The sequence below is a fragment of the Miniopterus natalensis genome, chromosome 2 (assembly GCF_054644295.1).
Source record: "Miniopterus natalensis isolate mMinNat1 chromosome 2, mMinNat1.hap1, whole genome shotgun sequence".
NCBI classification, from domain to species: domain Eukaryota; kingdom Metazoa; phylum Chordata; class Mammalia; order Chiroptera; family Miniopteridae; genus Miniopterus; species Miniopterus natalensis.
In genome coordinates this window covers 23,848,888-23,866,898 of record NC_142082.1, presented here as the reverse complement: position 1 = coordinate 23,866,898, position 18,011 = coordinate 23,848,888, and the positions used below count along the sequence as shown (strand labels likewise).

Below are 18,011 nucleotides of genomic sequence, written 5' to 3'. Positions count from 1 at the left end.
CTTCTTTGAAAGATCAAGAAATCTGTATCGTTTTATGTAAAAACAGTCATACTTTCGGGGCCTCCTCACTGGTCTCCAAAGTCTGTTGCGCCATTGGAACGCTGTGCTCTGGGAGATAATATCAGTGCTCACTGTCCCTACAGCACGGCAATGGCTGCTATTAGATGCGTGTTCTAATTAAATCCTGACCACACCCTGTGAGGTGCTGGAGTGTGTTGAGGGTGGCCCCTGCCCCCCAGTACGTCCATGTTCCAACCCTCGTTACGAGTGAATGTTTCCTTCTTAGGAAAAGGGTCTCTGAAGATGTAATTAAGTTAAGGTTCTTGAAATGAGTTCATCTTGGAGTGGATCCTAAACTGAATGACCAGCTTCCTTATAAGTGGCAAAAGAGGAGAAGGCCAAGTCACGAGTGACAGGGCCAGAGATTGGAGTGATGCCGCCACAAACCTAGAACACCTGGAGCTGCCAGAAGCCGGGAGAGGCAAGGAAGGATCCTCCCCTAGAGCCTTCAGAGGGAATATGGCCTTGTTGACACCTCGGTTTTAGATTTCCAGCCTCTAGAACATTAAAAAAAATAACTGTTGTTTTTAGCCACTAAGTTTGCGCTACATTGTGATGGCAGCCTTAAGAAACGGATACAGGCTGGTATTGTTATTACCATTTACAACCATACAGCTGGGTCTGCTATATTGGAATACATTTTATTATAATAGCCACCGGGTCCTAGGAAAATGGTAACTTTGAATTCATTCTTCCTTTTAGGGCATTTATGACCTAAGCATATTGCTTTCTACCTTGATGGACCCAGAAATAATTACTGCCCATTTAGTGAACTGAAAAGGCTGTAGAGAAGTTACAGAATTCCCAAAAGTCTGTGTAAGAATTGTTCTGAATGGAAGAGCATGCCCACCACGCCCTTCCCTGGCACTTAGCCTAGTGACCTTCGTGGCACAGCTGCACCAGCACCCCGAAGACATGGCTGTGGCTGGAATCCCACTCTCCCAGAGCTAGGAGCTTGCCTGATGCCAGCCTGTCCTTAAGCAGGGCCGTCTCCTGGCCTTTCACTTCTATCTGGCCTTATGTCCACCGTTTCAACTCCCTTTACACATTAGCCTTGGCTTGCTCATCTCATGGAAGGGATCCACGGTGAATGATAACCACGTGAGTGCTAACCATGGCCCATTTCAATAAGTACCCTCTAAAAATACGTTGAATTTATGAAGTATTCATGGATCTAAAAGCACTTGAGTATAGCTTTAAGGTTAAAGCATTAACCTGAGATTCAGACAGACCTAGATAGAAATCCTGACTCCAGAATTTAATAGCTATGATGGGTATGGATCTTTAAGCAGGTTACTTAACCTGCCTGAGTGTCAATGTCCTTACTTACAAAAGTGAGTCTCACTTCCTGGGGTTGCTGTGAGGATTGAAAGAGAGAGCATAAGGGGCTTGTCTTGGCTGGGTTAGATTAGGGCTGGAAGTGCTGACAGGTGGCTGTAATTATTATTCAAAGTCTTAACATTTCAACATAGTTTTGGCTTTCTTTCACTGCTTTACCCCACCCCAGGTGCTAAGGCTCTCCCTGTTTCTTAAAATTTAGGTAGACAAAATGTGGGCACTGTAGGGTTAATTTTCGCCTCTCATATGAGCTATTGATTAACTGTTTCTTTGTGGTTTAAAATTAGCATTTAATTTGAATACTTACCCTACTGCTGTTTTGTTTTTCCGATGTGGGAAATGTCAGGTGGGGTGGATGTGAAAGACTCCTGACTAGGGATATTAAACATGTGAGAGTTTGAATGACGGTGGCTTAAAAAAACCACAGCCAAGCATATGGGATAATTGAATTATTGATGATGTTTTTGCTTAAGTGGATTTATGAATAATACATGTTTAAAGGGTTCTTTCCGTTACATTTCTTTAGGGACAACTAAAGAGTATTCTCATTTGAGTTTAAAGAAAACTGACAGTTGGAGAAAGGTCAACAAAATGTTCATTCATGCAGTTTCTCTGCCAAAACCCTCTCAAACTTCAAATAAGAACCATTTTATATAACCACACCAAATAGTCTCCCTTATTTTTAGAGCAGAACAAGGCAATGGATTTAATTGAGCAATGGGGGGGGGGGGGGATCTTGAAGTAATATTAATGACAGAAGTTTCATATTAAATAGAATCACTTTTTTTTCCTTAGAAAACCTCCAAATTGATGTTAGCTTCTGTGAACAAAAACAAGAAAGGAACCCAACAGTTATTCTCTGAAGCTTGTCAATTTCCTGACACATTGGGTTTTCAGCATATGTTATTCTAAAAGGGGTGAGGTGGAGTGACTGGGGATAGATATGGGAAAACTATGAAACCAGGTTACTTTCAGGGCCAAGTCCCTTTCTTTTTTGAGATAAAACTGACAAATAAAATTGTATAGATTTAAGGTGTATAATGTGATGATTTAATATACATATACATTGTGAAGTGATTACTGCAATCAAGCTAATTAACATATGCATCACCTCAGTTATCATTTGTGCATGTATGTGCTGAAAACACTGAAGATCTATTCTCTTAGCAAATTTCAAGTATGCAATAGTCATCCTGCTGTATATCAGGTCACCAGTTTATCCATCTTATCACTGAAAGTTCATACCCTTTGACAAACATCTTCCCATTACTCCCACCCCCAGCTCTGAGCAACTACTCTCTGCTTCTATGAATCTTACTTTTAAAAATTCCACATATAAGTGAGACCATACAGTATTTGTCTTTCTCTATATGGTTTATTTCTCTTAGTATAATATCCTCTAGTTTCATCCATATTATCTCAGATGGAAGGATTTCCTTCTTACTCATGGCTGAATAATATTATCTATCATCTATCTATCATCTATCTATCATCTATCTATCTATCTATCTATCTATCTATCTATCTATCATCTATCATCTATCTATCTATCATCTATCATCTATCATCTATCTATATTTGGTGACAAGGATGTTTAAATAAACACAGAACTATTCAGGTGGCATCCTGTGTTCAGTATCATTCATCTCTTTCTCCGGCATTTAATCTCTAGTCCTGGATGGTGGTCGCTGACCTTGAAGAACTGCAGTCAGACAGAACCAAACTAATTCTATAAGCCACTCTTATTAAGACAGAAAGGGTGATTAATATTTTAGAAAGTTTTCTAAGAACAGGGTTAAGCCTTGATTAACTAGAGAACTCAGTGAATCAGAATACACTATGTGGGGCCCAGCATACACTTTACCTATAGTCAGAGCTCAGTAAATGTGTGTTTTCCCCTAAGGATTAAGGTTGAGGCTGCGCTAGAGAAAGGTCTGCTGAGCAGGGCAGTGTGTGCCGTCCCTCTGTCCTGTCCTCCTCGAGTTCCCTCGCTGCCTTTCCTCGCCCTTCTCGCAGGAGGAGAGATCTCGGGTGACAGGAAACGTGATGACTCCTCTGACATCAGACTGAGTCCTTTTGATTTGTTCTTTTTGTTGGCCTCTGATATTGGGAACGTCCGTGTTATGTTTGCGAATGTTTTTATTTTGCAGAAGACACACATGGGTTGCAGTGGGACTGATGATCTAAAGGTCTGATGCGAGTGGCTGTCTGATAGCTCTTTGTTTCCCACAGTCCTCTGACTAGAAAAAGGAATCGAGGTGTGTTTTAACCATGCTGACCAGCAAGGGCCGGGGATGCCTTCACTTTGGTTTGTGTCTCTGGCTCTATCTGTTCATACCTTTCTTTAAAGGTAGGTTTTGCTTCTGCTTTATCTCATAATCTCTTTTTAGTTACAGGCACTGTATTTACCCTTCTTTTCTAGTTGTGCCTGATTGAGCAGAGAGAGGAAATATTCTACGGTAAATATGTAGTGTCTGCACAGGAATTTCTGTTGTTACAACTGTTAATCTATTTTTTATTGGTTAGGTTTAACGTGTAAACGGATCTTGGGGGTGGCATGGGGAGGACAATGAAACATTGTAAACCCTATTTTATTTTAATTTCCTAATTAAAATATGGTAATAAGAATGATATGCAGTTTTCTATACACCTGTGCCATGGATGTATTCAGCTTATTTATTTGTATTTGTATTTAATTTTTTTTTTCAAAGCTGATCTATTTGTTAGCTGGTACTATTACTCAGAGTATGAATTCTTTCATTTTGTAGGTAATCATCTTTGTTTTGGGAAACATGTCATATTGCTATGCTGAAATGTGTCCTAAGAGAAAGATCATTCATTTTAAAAGTTAAGACAGAAACAGACAATGGCCACTCTGCCTGAACGAAACCACATTTCCATGTGTCATTGGCTCATGGAGGGTTTCTCTAGAATGTCCCAAAGGAAAAAAAGGCTCAGGGTGGGGAAATGGGTAATGGAGAGGATTTTTGGGTCTGTTTGATATAGAATTAGGTAGAAATACTTCTCCCATTATTAATTATGATGGCAAGAATGCTGTTTTACATTGTTCTTTCCTGCTGAAATTTCAGTGTTTCCAAATGCATTTGTCAAACAACTCTTTTTATTTAATAATATAACACCCGTCCTTTTGTTCATTTTTACCTAATGGGTCTTTTAGTTTCTTTAATTTTTTTTCTTTCAATAATATTTCAGGTGTCAAATTTGAATTCTATAAGGGAAAATATAGAGAGTGGTATTAATGAAGTGAATTATGCCAAATGAAGGCAAGTAACCTAGTTTTCATGCATTCTTAGAAAAATACAAAGAGATAGGCATTAAATTAGTGTCTAAAATTAAGCAACTGAAAATACTATTATTTAAGAAGCAATTTTGCATTCAGTTTAAATAATTTTGCCTTAAAAGCCTTGTGCTCTCGCAAATCTCCAAAATAATTTAATTTCAAGGTTGGCTTTAGAAAGGAGTACAGCTGGTTAATGATCTTACTAGTTATTTCAGTTTGCTTGTGAAGCTTTCCCAGCTAGGCAACTTGCTAGGTGAAGAAACAGGCCAGTTGGATCAGTATTTTGACGACTCCTTAATTGTACTATTTCTTAATTACTGGATCAGTAAGATTGAAAGTTAAATTCAGTGACATAAGCAAAGATTGGAGCCTTAGACTTTTTATCTCTTTACATCTGTGGTGCCTTAGACTTTTGAAAGTGTTTTTACTAACATTATTTCCTTTGCTATTGCACTAGTCCTGAGATGTAAGCGTTACTGTTTCTATCTTGGACTCCCCACTGCCTGACCTCCCAGTGATGGAAGCTGCCAGAAACTCCACACCTACCAGCATCCTCTTTGCTCTCTAATTTCCCCCTCTGTTTGGCCATGCAGATTGCGCAGGCTGTGCGTCTGAGGAGAGACTCTTTCACAAACTGTTTTCTCATTATAACCAATTCATCAGGCCCGTGGAAAATGTTTCTGACCCCGTCACGGTGCATTTTGAAGTGGCCATCACACAGCTGGCCAATGTGGTAAGTTCCTCAAATTCAACACCTGTGCCTCTGGGAGCCCTGACTCCGAGGGCATCAGAGCAGCTCCCAAACATTGTTCCACTTATTGCACACAGTAAATATGGGAATTTAAAAAATATGAACAGACAAAAATCTCCATGGCTGCTGGCCCTTTGAAGCCGTCCCGTTGGGAGGGAGAGACTTTCCTCACTGATGCTATAATTATTCACATTAAGGCAGGATATTTTTCTGGAAGTGCTTTCAGAGCCAGTTTATGAAACAAAGAGGTGGAGGGGAATTTGAAGGGAGAAGACAAAGGGAGCTAACTTCACTGTGCACCTATTATGCACCAGACACTGTGTCTGCACTGTGGCTATCTGCTGCGTTTGACGGCCAAGGAGCTAGAAGCTCAATTAAGCAGCTTTTCCCAAGGTTGTACAGCTATGGTGGAACTGCGATTTGAATCAGGCCCATTTAACTCCCAAGCTCATGCTCTTTTTACTCCATAAGAAAATTGCTTTAAGATTTCTATGTTATGTAAAAAAGAAAAAAAATCGTCTTCTTTCTTATAGGGTTCCATCCAGACCTGAAAAAACAGATGGGAATTTGGAGTTCTTACTTTACTTTATTGCTACCATGTTCAAGGGCAAATAGGACTAGAGTCCTTTCTTTTGACTAATCTGCATGCCCCGGTTGCTGGTTCTTTCTAACTCTCTATTTCACCATCCTTAGCATATGGTTTCTTCCCTCAGTGTTGCCTCATGGCCCAAGATAATTGATTCTTCTTTATATATTTGGTAGGATTCTCCAGGGAAACCTACTGGGACTGGAGATTTGTTTTCCAGGAGGTTTTAAATTATAAATTCATTTTTTATAGCTGCAGGTTATTCAGATGATCTATTTCATCTTTGAATTTGGATAGTTTGTGGCTTTTGAGGAACTGGTCTTTCTTTTAAGCTGTCGAATGCATGGTGAAGTTGTTCTTAGTACTGTATTAGCTATTCTTTTTAATGGCTATAGGATCTGTAGTGATAGCTCCTATTTTATTCCCAATATTGGTGATTTGTGTCTTCTCCCTTTATTTTTGTCATTCTTGCTAGAGGTTTATCAATTTTGTTGTTTCCTCCCCAAAGAATCAGCCTTTTATTTCATTGATATTCTCTATTGTTTTCCATTTTAATTTTATTAATTTCTGCTCTTGTTCTCATCTTTATTTTTTCCTCCCTTATGCTTGCTTTGGGTTTATTTTGTGCTTCTCTCTCTAATTTATTAAAGTAGAAATGTGGGTTATTGACTTGAGACCATTTCTTATTTCTCATATATGCATTTAATGCTATATATTTTCTTTTCAGCATTGTTTTTAGTTATTTCCCTCATATTTTGATAGGCTGTGTTTTTATTTTTATTCATTTCTATGTATTTTTAAAAAACTTTCCTTTGAGACATCCTCTTCGATCCATGGATTATTTAGAAGTGAGTTGTTTAATATTCATAGATTTAGAGGTTTTCCCGTGTCTTTTTGTTACTAATTTCTAAACTTGGTCTTAGCCAAAAGGCCGAGAAACAGTTGCTATTGATTTGTAGTTTGATTCCATTATGGTCAGAAAGCACACTGCATGATTTCAATTATTTTAAATCTGTTTGAGGTTTGTATTATGGCACATGATGTGAAAAAACTGTGTCTGCTGCTGTTTCGAGTAGAGTGTTCTGTATATGTCAATTAAATCTTACAGTTCGGATCTTCTATATTTTTGCCGATTTTCTGTCTGGTAGTTCTATTGGTTGCTGAGATGGGGACTGAAGTCTCTAGCTATAATTGGGGATTTGCCTATTTCTTCTTTCAGCTCTATCAGTTTTCATTTCATGTATTTTGAGACTCTGTTGTTTGGTGTGTGTGCAGTCAGGATCATTCTATCTTCCTGGCAAGCTAATCCTTCTAACATTATGTAATGTCCCTCTTTGTCTTTAGTAATTTTTTCCCCCCTTCAGAAGTAAAAACTTCAGCTTACTTTGTCGGATATTAATGTAGCCATTCTTACTGATATGTTGAAGGCTATCTGTTCTCATGTGAGGTACCAGAAGTCCCTGTCCATGTTCATTGTCACTGAGCCATGGTGAGCTCTGGGGATGCAGTATAGCCAGGAGGCACAGTCACCAACTCCCTTCTAGAAGGTTCTAGGCTCTCTTTTGCTGTCTGAGCCCCCAGGTTGGCCTTAGAGCACCAGAGATCTCTACATGGAAGTGTGTTTGCTGCTGTACAGAATGACTTAAGCCACAAAGTTTTCTGGCTGGCTGATCTTTTGGTGTAGGAGTATGTTCACTGTCCGTTCCCCCCCCCCCCAGGGATGCAGGACAAAGCCCCTGTCTAGTGCTTTCAATGGCCTGGCATATCTGAAATGACAAAGGCCTTGTAAAATGTAGTACACCTGGCTTTTCTGATCTCAATCTCTGCGGCTCTAGAAGTTAATCCATTTGAAATTGTAACTTAAATTCTTTAATGCAGGTGGGGTGTCATCTAATTTATTTAATTTATTTTTCCAAGAAAGAGATACAGGGTAATGGTCCCAGGAATGTGGAGTGGTATTGTGGGTCTCTGGCCTCCTCTGACTGAGCTATCTGATGACAGTGCCCATAGCCATTGGTGTGGTCTGGAATTAGATATAGAACAGGACTTGCCAGACCAAGTCCTGGTTGATAAAGTTGGCTAACACTTCTGAGGTGTCCATATCACATGGAGTTTCACCAGCCTGTGGAAGTGGAAGTAGGAAGACGGGGATAATGTAAGGACAAGATTAACACCTGATTTTAATTATCTGAATACAGTGTACTGATGTACAGAGAGGAAGCAGTCTTTGGAAGATGCTTATGACAGTTACCTCCAAGACCTTTCTGGACTGCAGAGCTTGTCCATTTTTGACTGACAGCCAATAGGTTTATTGACACGACCTCTGCTAAAATCTGTAGGTCACAAGGTGATCCTCTAATGAGCAGAAAGCACAAACCTTAGGTTTGGGTAATTGTCAAGCCATGGACTACTTGGCCAAGGGATAGTCCATTTCTTTGCTTTCCCTGACCAATAGGAAACCATGAATGTAACTCCTTTCGTTGAACTTTTAAAACCCTGAAGCTTACCATGACTTGACACAAAACCATCTGTAGAAGGAAACTTGGCAAGGTCACCAGTTAGAGTTTTTCAGGGGAGTTGGAGAACTGCAGAGCAGCTCAGTGAACCAGAGCAGGCTGGTGTCTAAGGTCTGGCCACAGCTTTTGCAGCCACAGTTGAGCTCATTTATGCTGGAGGGTACTCGTGTACCTTGGGGAAGCAAAGTTGGTAAGTTTTGGGAACCTACTGAGTAACCATCAGTAAACCTCAAGATGTGTGTTATAAGGTTGCTGAAGGCTCTGGATGTATCTTCAGTAGCTTTCCCACTGAGAGTTGGCACCTGCTATGAACACATTATATTTGGAATATCAGCCTGTGATGCTTTTCTTCCAGATAACCCCATGACTCTCTTCAGATCATTTAGGTACCTGCTTAAACCTCTTCCTCCGAGAAGCCTTCTTAGTTTATCCTGTCTAAAACAGATTTGTGTACATATGTGTGTGTGCATCCATGTGTGTGTTTGCACACACACCACTCTGTCCCTCTTTATTTTTCTTCATAGGCCTCTCACTATCTTCCATTACATTATATATCTATTATTGATTTTCTCTCTCCTCAACTAGCAGCCAAGACACATGAAGGTAAGGATTTTTTTCCATTTTGTTTATGCTGTAGTCACAGCACTTACAGAGCACATAGTAGGTACTCAATAAATATTTGTGTAATGAATGATTGAAGCAATCAGCAATGGCTTGGGTGGGAGTGGGGGATGTGCTGTGAGGGAGTGGAAAGTTCCAGTGGGAAAACTCCATGGTGAGCTGAGGCTGACATTTCAAGGGGCAATTGGGCTCAGGATTCAGAGCCTGTAGCGTGCTGAGGCACTGCTGAGGAAGGGAGGCTTGCAGGACATGGAGAAGACCATAAAAACAATGAACCTGTCACCATCCATGATGTTTTCCCTCCCTCCTTCCCATACTCTCCTCTCCCTTCTTTCCTTTCATGGACTCAGAAACCTTTATGGGCTGAGGTGATCAGAGAGACTTCATAGAAGTGGTGAGTCTTAAATCACATTTGAAAACAGTCTTTAAGCCACATTTTCTTTCAACAACAACAGGGTTGAGACCAGATGTGGAATATCATACTTCCGGTTGCTTTTTGTAACTTGCCTTTTCAGTCTTCTTTGTTCCCCTCGGTTAGCATGAATTACTCAGATTTGGCTCTTTTTAGTAGTAATTCTTGTTCTAAGATCCACCTCGACTAACAATACACTTGAGGCTAAAAGCATTGTTTCTTTTTCCCAGGATGAAGTAAACCAGATCATGGAAACCAATCTGTGGCTACGTCATGTATGTGTCTACAACACATGTCCTCTTGGACTTGTGTTACTCATGTGTCAGCCTAACAATGCCTAATGGATAAAATCCACTAGCATTCCCTCTTTCCATCTCCAGCTTATGATAGCGCATAAAATATTACCTGTCTCCAAAGCCTAAAGTTCAGCTCTGGCAACAGCTGGCTTGATGCAAGCTCCACGGGCGCAGAAATCTAGTGACAAAGTTTCTGAGACATAGAGACTCTGTTCTTTCCGGTTTCTGCTCTCAAATCTTCAGGTTTTTAAATATATATTTATTTCTTATTGATTTTTTTTTTTTTAAGAGAGAGAAAGGGAGAGGGATAGGGAGATAGAAACATCAACTGGCTGCCTCCTGCATGTCTCCTACTGGGACCTCCTGCACACCCTGTACTGGGGATTGAGCCTGCAACCCAGGCATGTGACCTGACCAGGAATCAAACCATGACTTCCTGGTTCATGGGCTGATGCTCAACCACTGAGCAACACCGGCCTGGCTCAAATATTCTGCTTTTATCTGTAACTTGAGCTCCAGAGTCAGGTGTCTGCCCACTCTTTGATCCTGCTCAATTAATCCAGTAGCTGAGCATGAGAGGATGTGGATTAGAGTCCCAACAGCTGGTTTTATGTTACATCATTTTGCTTTTTACTTTATCTTAATCTTTTACTCAGATTTTGTAACAAACTCGTCATTGTATAGTTGAACAACCTCTTTAGTATTAGAAATGAATTGTACTCCAATGTGAATATAGTCCACAGGACATGGAAGTTGAGCCTATAGCCTTAGCCAGCTAATTAATAATCAATGGGTAATTATCTAATACCCATTAGATAATTTCTATTTTCCAAAATCAGCTCAGCTACCTATCCCCCTATTTCCTTGTATTTAATCTTCCAATTTTTGATAGAACCCAATGTACTCTTCAATTAAGAACTTAACTTTTCAAAAAAACAAAAACCTGCTGACCAAACATAGAATTAACACTGGGAGGAATTTGTTAAGAATTTTTTAAAACGCTGACTTCTATTTCCTTTAGGTCTGGAATGATTATAAATTGCGCTGGGACCCAATGGAATTTGATGGCATCGAGACTATTCGTGTTCCTGCAGATAAGATCTGGAAGCCTGACATTGTTCTTTATAACAAGTATGGGGGTCTGAGAGCAGCAGCCTCTTTCCAAAGTTGCCTTTGGCACATGCTGACCCATAGCAAAGGGGATGTTCCTAATGGTGTCTGATTTACCTTGCAGTGCTGTTGGCGACTTCCAAGTCGAAGGCAAGACCAAAGCTCTTCTTAAATACGATGGCATGATAACCTGGACTCCACCAGCTATTTTCAAGAGTTCCTGTCCTATGGATATCACTTTTTTCCCTTTTGATCATCAAAATTGTTCCCTGAAATTTGGTTCCTGGACATATGACAAAGCTGAAATTGATCTTCTAATCATTGGGTCTAAAGTGGATATGAAAGATTTTTGGGAAAACAGTGAATGGGAAATTGTTGATGCTTCTGGCTACAAGCATGACATAAAATACAACTGTTGTGAAGAGATATACACAGATATAACCTATTCTTTTTACATTAGAAGATTGCCACTGTTTTACACCATTAATCTGATCATCCCCTGTCTCTTTATTTCATTTCTAACTGTGTTGGTCTTTTACCTTCCTTCTGACTGTGGTGAAAAAGTGACACTTTGCATTTCAGTTCTGCTTTCTCTCACTGTGTTTTTACTGGTGATCACAGAAACCATCCCATCCACATCTCTTGTGATCCCACTGGTGGGTGAGTACTTACTGTTCACCATGATCTTTGTCACCCTTTCCATCGCCGTGACTGTATTTGTGTTGAACATACACTATCGGACCCCAACAACACACACCATGCCCAAGTGGGTGAAGACGGTTTTCCTCCAGCTGTTACCCCAGATCCTGATGATGAAGAGACCCCTGGACAAGACAAGGAAGACAAATTCTGATAAAAACCCCAAAAGCATTTCCAGCAGGCCTACCAAAGTCAAGTTCAATAATTGCAGAGAACCCAAACTACTTAGAGAATGCTGCCACTGCCATGAATCACGTCAGCTTGCCACCCGCAAGAGAAGGCTGAGTCATCAGCCTTTACAATGGAGAGCAGAAAATTCGCAGCACTCGCCTGAAGTGGAAGATGTGATTAATAGTGTTCAACTCATAGCAGAAAACATGAAGAACCAAAATGAAGCAAAAGAGGTAAATGCAGGTCTCCTCTGGCCTATCCACCTGCAGCGCACCTACAGGCACTTTAGGGACGTGGTCAGATGTTCAGAGTGAGTTCTGTTTACAGGAGGGTCAGACAGCATTTGTCTAAGACCCAGATCTCTTGTTACGCAGTTATGGGTGGACTCACCTGGGGTCAGGTGGCCCCAGAGCAAATCTCTACCTCCAGCAATGTTAACTGAAGTGAAATCTGGTTAAAATAAACATTCAGGGCCACCTTGGTTAATGAAACCAAGAGCTCCTGCACAGGAAACAGTGGCAGACAAGGGGTGGAGAGGGCAAAGCTGTCCTCAGAGGGGAAGGAGAAATGACTACAGAGCAGCTTGCAATCTGAGGGCGGTGGGAGGAAGGCAGGAGTGAGTCCTCCCCGAGCCCCAATCCTGCTTAGTCTGCTTCAGAGGGATTTAGGTGCTGACTGAATGAGTGTCAGGGGTATTTTTAGCACCAACATATTTGGGTCCTGCTGCCCAGAGTCTAACTATAGTAGCAGGAGCCTCCTTCATTCTCCAAAGGGAGAGCTCGAGAAGATCACACCCTCTTTGCACACCATAAGAATGACTGGCTGAGGGCATCTGAAAACTCATGTGGGGTGCTTGGTTTTGACCTCACACTGCAGTTACCAGCACCCGTGTCTCCTAGTGAAAGGATATCTCAAGACCTGAAGTCTGCCCTGTTGGCGCAGGGGAAGAAGGTGGAGGTGGGGGCGCATCACAGGACAAGTGAGCCCAGAACTCCCCTTCATGGTGACACCTTCATAAAATCTAGGGGAGAGTTGCTGTTGACTTACTCACCACCAAGTAAGGCTCTCAAGACGCAAACAGGGAGACTCTGGCAGAAGTTCGGTCAAAACCTGAAGGATGTGAGAAATGCAATGAACTCTCCAAAACCAGCATGAGCTTGAGGTCTAGAGGGCCGCCTGTTCCGAATAAGGGGGTCCTCCATCATGCATGCGTGTCCTACAATCCCTGCCTCAAACCTGTTTCCCAGACTTGCCAAGGGGTCAGGTATCCACTGGTGCCAATGACAAGCACTGTACTTTCTGGGCAGCTTTTTCTTGGGAGTGCTTCTTGCAGAGAGGAACAGTCCTTTGCCGCCCACAGAACCCTGGCTTATTGAGACCTGCATGCTCTGCAGCCAGCTGCGTGAGGCAGTAACAGGGGTGGGGGTGAGGGGGTTGAGTATCCACCATCTTCAGACAGAACAAAAGCTCTTCTGTGTACTCTACAGGAGACATGGTTAACCAGAATAATACTGATATTTGCTTTTAAAATGGCCGGGAATATCTTCTTTGAAAAGGAAGAAGCTAATTTATGAAACAGCATTTTCTATGGTTTTGATTTTTTAAAAAAATTGATTCAACTTTTTGTTTGGCTTTCAGGTAGAAGATGACTGGAAATATGTGGCCATGGTGGTGGACAGAGTATTTCTCTGGATATTTATAATTGTCTGTGTGTTTGGAACTGCAGGGCTATTTCTCCAGCCACTCCTGGGGAACACAGGAAATCTTAAGGATTTTATCTTGTGAAGTTTACGGGAGCTATTGTCCTGTTGTGCTCTGTGCCATAAAGAAAAGAACATAAAGTTTCCCATCTAAGCCCCCCACCTACTGAAGCTGATGACTAGATGGGCAGAGAGGACTCGACTGAACATTAGGAGCCTGGGTGCCCTCCTTTGTAGCACAGAGGAATACTTGAGATTGGCTTCAGCGCTGGAGCCCAGAGCTGGCAGCACCCGCAGGCTTCTCTTGTCTGGACATGTTCAGCTTCCAGGGATATGATGAACCATAATACAACGAACCATGTACTCAGCATCGAGCCGCGTGAAAAAGGGTCCTGCTGTCCCTCCAGTTTATGCTGCTGATCCGTAGAATGACACATGGACCTTGCCGATGTTTGCAATGCTCCCGAACCCTTGTAGGCTTGCTTTCTCCTGTGGGCTTGCTTTCTCCTGTGGGCTTGCTTTCTCCTGTGGGCTTGCTTTCTCCTGTGGGCTTGCTTTCTCGTGCGCGTCTCTGTGACGTCGCTTACACACCAGCATGAATGGATACAAGTCAGAGTCTCTCAGCAGCCGGTACTTAGTTAGCATTCACCTGGCAGGAGGCTTGAGCTGTAACCCGGTACTGTGCCAGGCATTGCAAAGGTAACAGACATAGGTTGTCCCCAAGCAGTTGCAGCTTTTTAGGAAAAGTCATAAACACAAAGATCTCTAGGGCCAGGGGTCACCCGGGGAATGTAACTAGAGCAGTCACAATAGGAGGACATGGTGTGGTGTGGCCAGGCAACCCCAGTGCAACCCTTGTCTTTTCCTGTCCACAGTTTCCATTTGTTCATTGTAGCGGAGACTGAAAGCAAAATTATTTCTTCTGTCAGAAATTGTGATCTTGTACCTTTTGGAGCGATTCCTTTCCTGAGAGGGAGCACTTTGGAAATTCTGTTTAATTCCACTTGAATTTACTATCTTCTTCTTTGTTGTATAAATGTGATCCTAACAATTTAAAAGATGTGTTTTAAAGCAGAAAAGAATAAATCTGTCCTAACAAAGGAACTACTTTTGGTTTTACCTTTTCCCTTCTAGTCCTTGCCTATATGGGCATGTAATTTTTTTTTTTTTTTTAATATCTTTATTGATTTCAGAGAGGAAAGGAGAGAGAGAGTGATAGAAACATCAATGATGAGAGGGTCATTGATCAAGCCTGCAACCGGGCATGTGCCCTGACCGGGAATCGAACCCGGATCGCCTGGATCCTAGGTCGACGCTCAACCGCTGAGCCACGCCTGGCCAGGTTGGGTATGTAATTTTTTACACTTCAATTTTACCTTGCCATTTTGTATTTTTCTGGTTTCTAAAAACATCATGTTAGCAACATTTCCCCATGATGTTACATAGCCCTGAAGTATAATTTTTAAGACTGCATAAAGTCTGTTGTGCCGATTCACCAGGCCTCAGATGACCCCACGTTAACTCTTCCTGGTCTGTCTCACACCGGAGCAGGAGGCACTGTGCAGTGCCCCAGGCCACGATCTTGAATTTGAATCACTTTGTTTTAAAGTATTTTTATTCTCTCATATTTGTGATTGAAGTTCCTATGTTTTATCATTCTGGTTGGTTGTTTCTTAATACTTTTTTTTTTTTTTACTATCAAACCAATTCAGTATTTAACTTTTAAAAAACTTTTAATGGTGGTAAAATACACATAGTATACATGGATCACCTTACCTATTTTTAAGTGTAACGTCCAGCAGTATTAAATCCATTCACATTATTGTGTAAGCATCACCACCATTCATCCACAGAACTCTTTCACGTCACAAAACTGGAACTGCAACCGTTAAACAAAAACTCTTCATGCCTCCTCCCCCCGGCCCTGGCAACCACCTTCCTAAGTGGCCTCTATTAATTTGACTTCTTTAGTTATCTCCTATAAGTGGAATCATACGGTATTTCTTGTTTTGAAATTGGCACATCTCACTTAGCTTTCATGTCTTCAGGTTTCATCCATGTTGTAGCATGTCAGGATTTCTTTTCTTTTTAAGGCTGAGTGCTAGTCGGTTGTATGTATGGACAATGTTTCACTTATCCATTTGCTTGTCAGTGGGCCTCGGGTTGGGCTGCTGCCACCTTTTGGCTTTTGTGAACAGTGCTGCTATGAAAGCGAGTGTACAAGTATCTCTGAGTCCCTGCTCCTGCTTTCAATTCTTTTGAGTATATACCTAGAGGTAGAATTGCTGGGTTTTGTTGTAATTCTACTTTTAACTTTTTTAAGGACCTGCCACCCTGTTTTCCGCGGTGACCATACCATTTTACATTCCCACTCACAACACAGAGTGTTCCATGTCTTCACACGCTCCCTGGCACTGCCGAACGACGTCCGCCACATTCATCGGGCCAAAGTCAAGTGGAGGGAGGTGCGAGAGGTGGGAGAAGGAAGACTCCAGGAGCCACGGAGGCACCATCCGAGGGCCTAGAGAGCAGATACTTGGCATGTCCCCACCCAGCCCAACCTCCCCCCAGGCCTAGGGTGTGCCTCTAGTGTGTAGTGAGGGGCGGGGCAGTAAGAACAGGAGCACATCATTTGAGCAGGGCCCCTTGCCCTTCCTTGCTCTTGACTTTGGAACTATCATGGAACCTTCCAGCAATACCAGCCATTCTCAACTGGAGTTGTTACACTCCTTTCACGCAGACATACACACGTGCCCACACATACACACACACTATTTCTAGTTGTTGTTTGCAAAAGTCTAGGAGGGCAGCTTTGGATGTCATAATGACTGGGGATGCTATTGTCATACAGGGCCTGGGGGTAGGGATGCTAAGCATCCTACTATGTGTGGAACAAACCCATGTAGGATTTTCCTTATCAAACTGCCCATAAGCCACCCTGTGAAAAATCAGAGCCCTGTTGCGGGTATTAGTCTGGAGCACAGGCCTATGAAGGCACGTGCTTAGCAGGCTTGTTGAGGGGCAGCCGCCCTCCCTCACGGGGCACTTCTTGGTGCAGGAGCATCCATGCTGCTGGAGAAGCAGTAAGGCTGCTCCCTCCCCACGTCCTCCCAGGGTAGAATTGTGCAGATGAAGACCTTTATCGGTGATAGGGGTGTTCGGATGGCTGCCTGAGTTAATCTTCACAATTTATAATCTTCTCTGCATGATTTCCCTTTGGATACTGCATTCTTCTGGCCTGCTTGGATCTCCTCTTGTTGCCCGAAGCTGGAACCACCTTTGAGCATTCAGGGCCATGTCTAATTCTACAATAGGCCTGTGGGCCTTGCCCCAATGGCGCTTACTCTGCCTGGAGGTGTGACAATGCACATCTGTGGGTATATTGCTGCTCTCGGCTACTTTTCCCAAGCCTAAGATTGTCCATGAACCAAAGAAATCATGTTACTTTTATTTTCACTATTATTTTATTGACATACTGAACAGAATATCATAATACAAAGAAGGAATATATGTCAGGTTAAACATAAATGGTAGTCACCACCATAGCTGCTAATTAAATTAATTCACTTTAATACATAATAGTAGATGCTTCCAAGAAAGAATTATGACACAACCAGAAGGGTGTAGCCCAGCATAAAAATAATGCTCTTTGGAAATTAGTGTTCTAATGTAGCTGGTTAGAGACCACCTTCAAAGGGACCGAGGTAAGAGTCTTTATACAACTGTGTGTTATGGACACAGGCTATACCACTAAGTGTATCACTGGGTAGGTGGAGAGATCAGGCTGTCATTATCTTAACCCAGGGATTAGTCTTAACACTGATGATTGGAAAGCCGGATAATATGTCTCCTTGGACAGTATAACATAAACTATGCATCATCTGTAATGTACTTTGTTAAAAATATTGAACTGGAATTATAGCTGTAACTTCTAATTTGCAGGAGATACAGGAGACAGAGGAACAAGTTAAATGACACCAGAAGCCAGCAATCAGACAAATCCAAAACATGAGACATTCTTGAGGAAAACTCACCTAGTCCTTTCAACAAGTCAGTGACAAGAAAGAAATTAAAACAGATTTAAGAGGCATACTGCTATGGGTTAAATCCTATTTTAGACAAGCTAGCTATAAATTTAGGCTGTTCTTGAGATAGGGAAACTTAAATATGGAATTATTAATTTTTCTAGGTATGATAATAGTACTTTTAAAACTTTTTAATGTAAGAAAATGTTCCTTTAAGTTATGTACTGAAAATCACACACACATAGAGCTGAAAATATTAGAGGGGCTGAGAAAGGGTACAGATTTGTCTTTATTTTTGGTGGATAGTCCAATCCAAAACTGCTGGTGCTGGTTTAACTAATGGACAAATATGAATTAAGCCTTGACCATGCACCCAGCTCTATTAGGTGCTGTTGGGAATATAACGGAGGTTATGCTGTGATATA

General features: G+C 41.7%; 1 protein-coding gene across 1 annotated transcript; it reads left to right on the top strand.

Moving 5' to 3' along the window:
- The first annotated feature begins 3,669 nt into the window (after positions 1-3,669).
- CHRNA6 (cholinergic receptor nicotinic alpha 6 subunit) lies at positions 3,670-13,646 on the top strand. The gene is made up of 6 exons (XM_016195641.2): positions 3,670-3,748; positions 5,293-5,432; positions 9,816-9,860; positions 10,903-11,012; positions 11,116-12,094; positions 13,500-13,646. Exons 1-6 carry the CDS (start codon positions 3,670-3,672, stop codon positions 13,644-13,646), a joined length of 1,500 nt encoding a protein of 499 aa, XP_016051127.2.
- Positions 13,647-18,011: the final 4,365 nt, after the last annotated feature.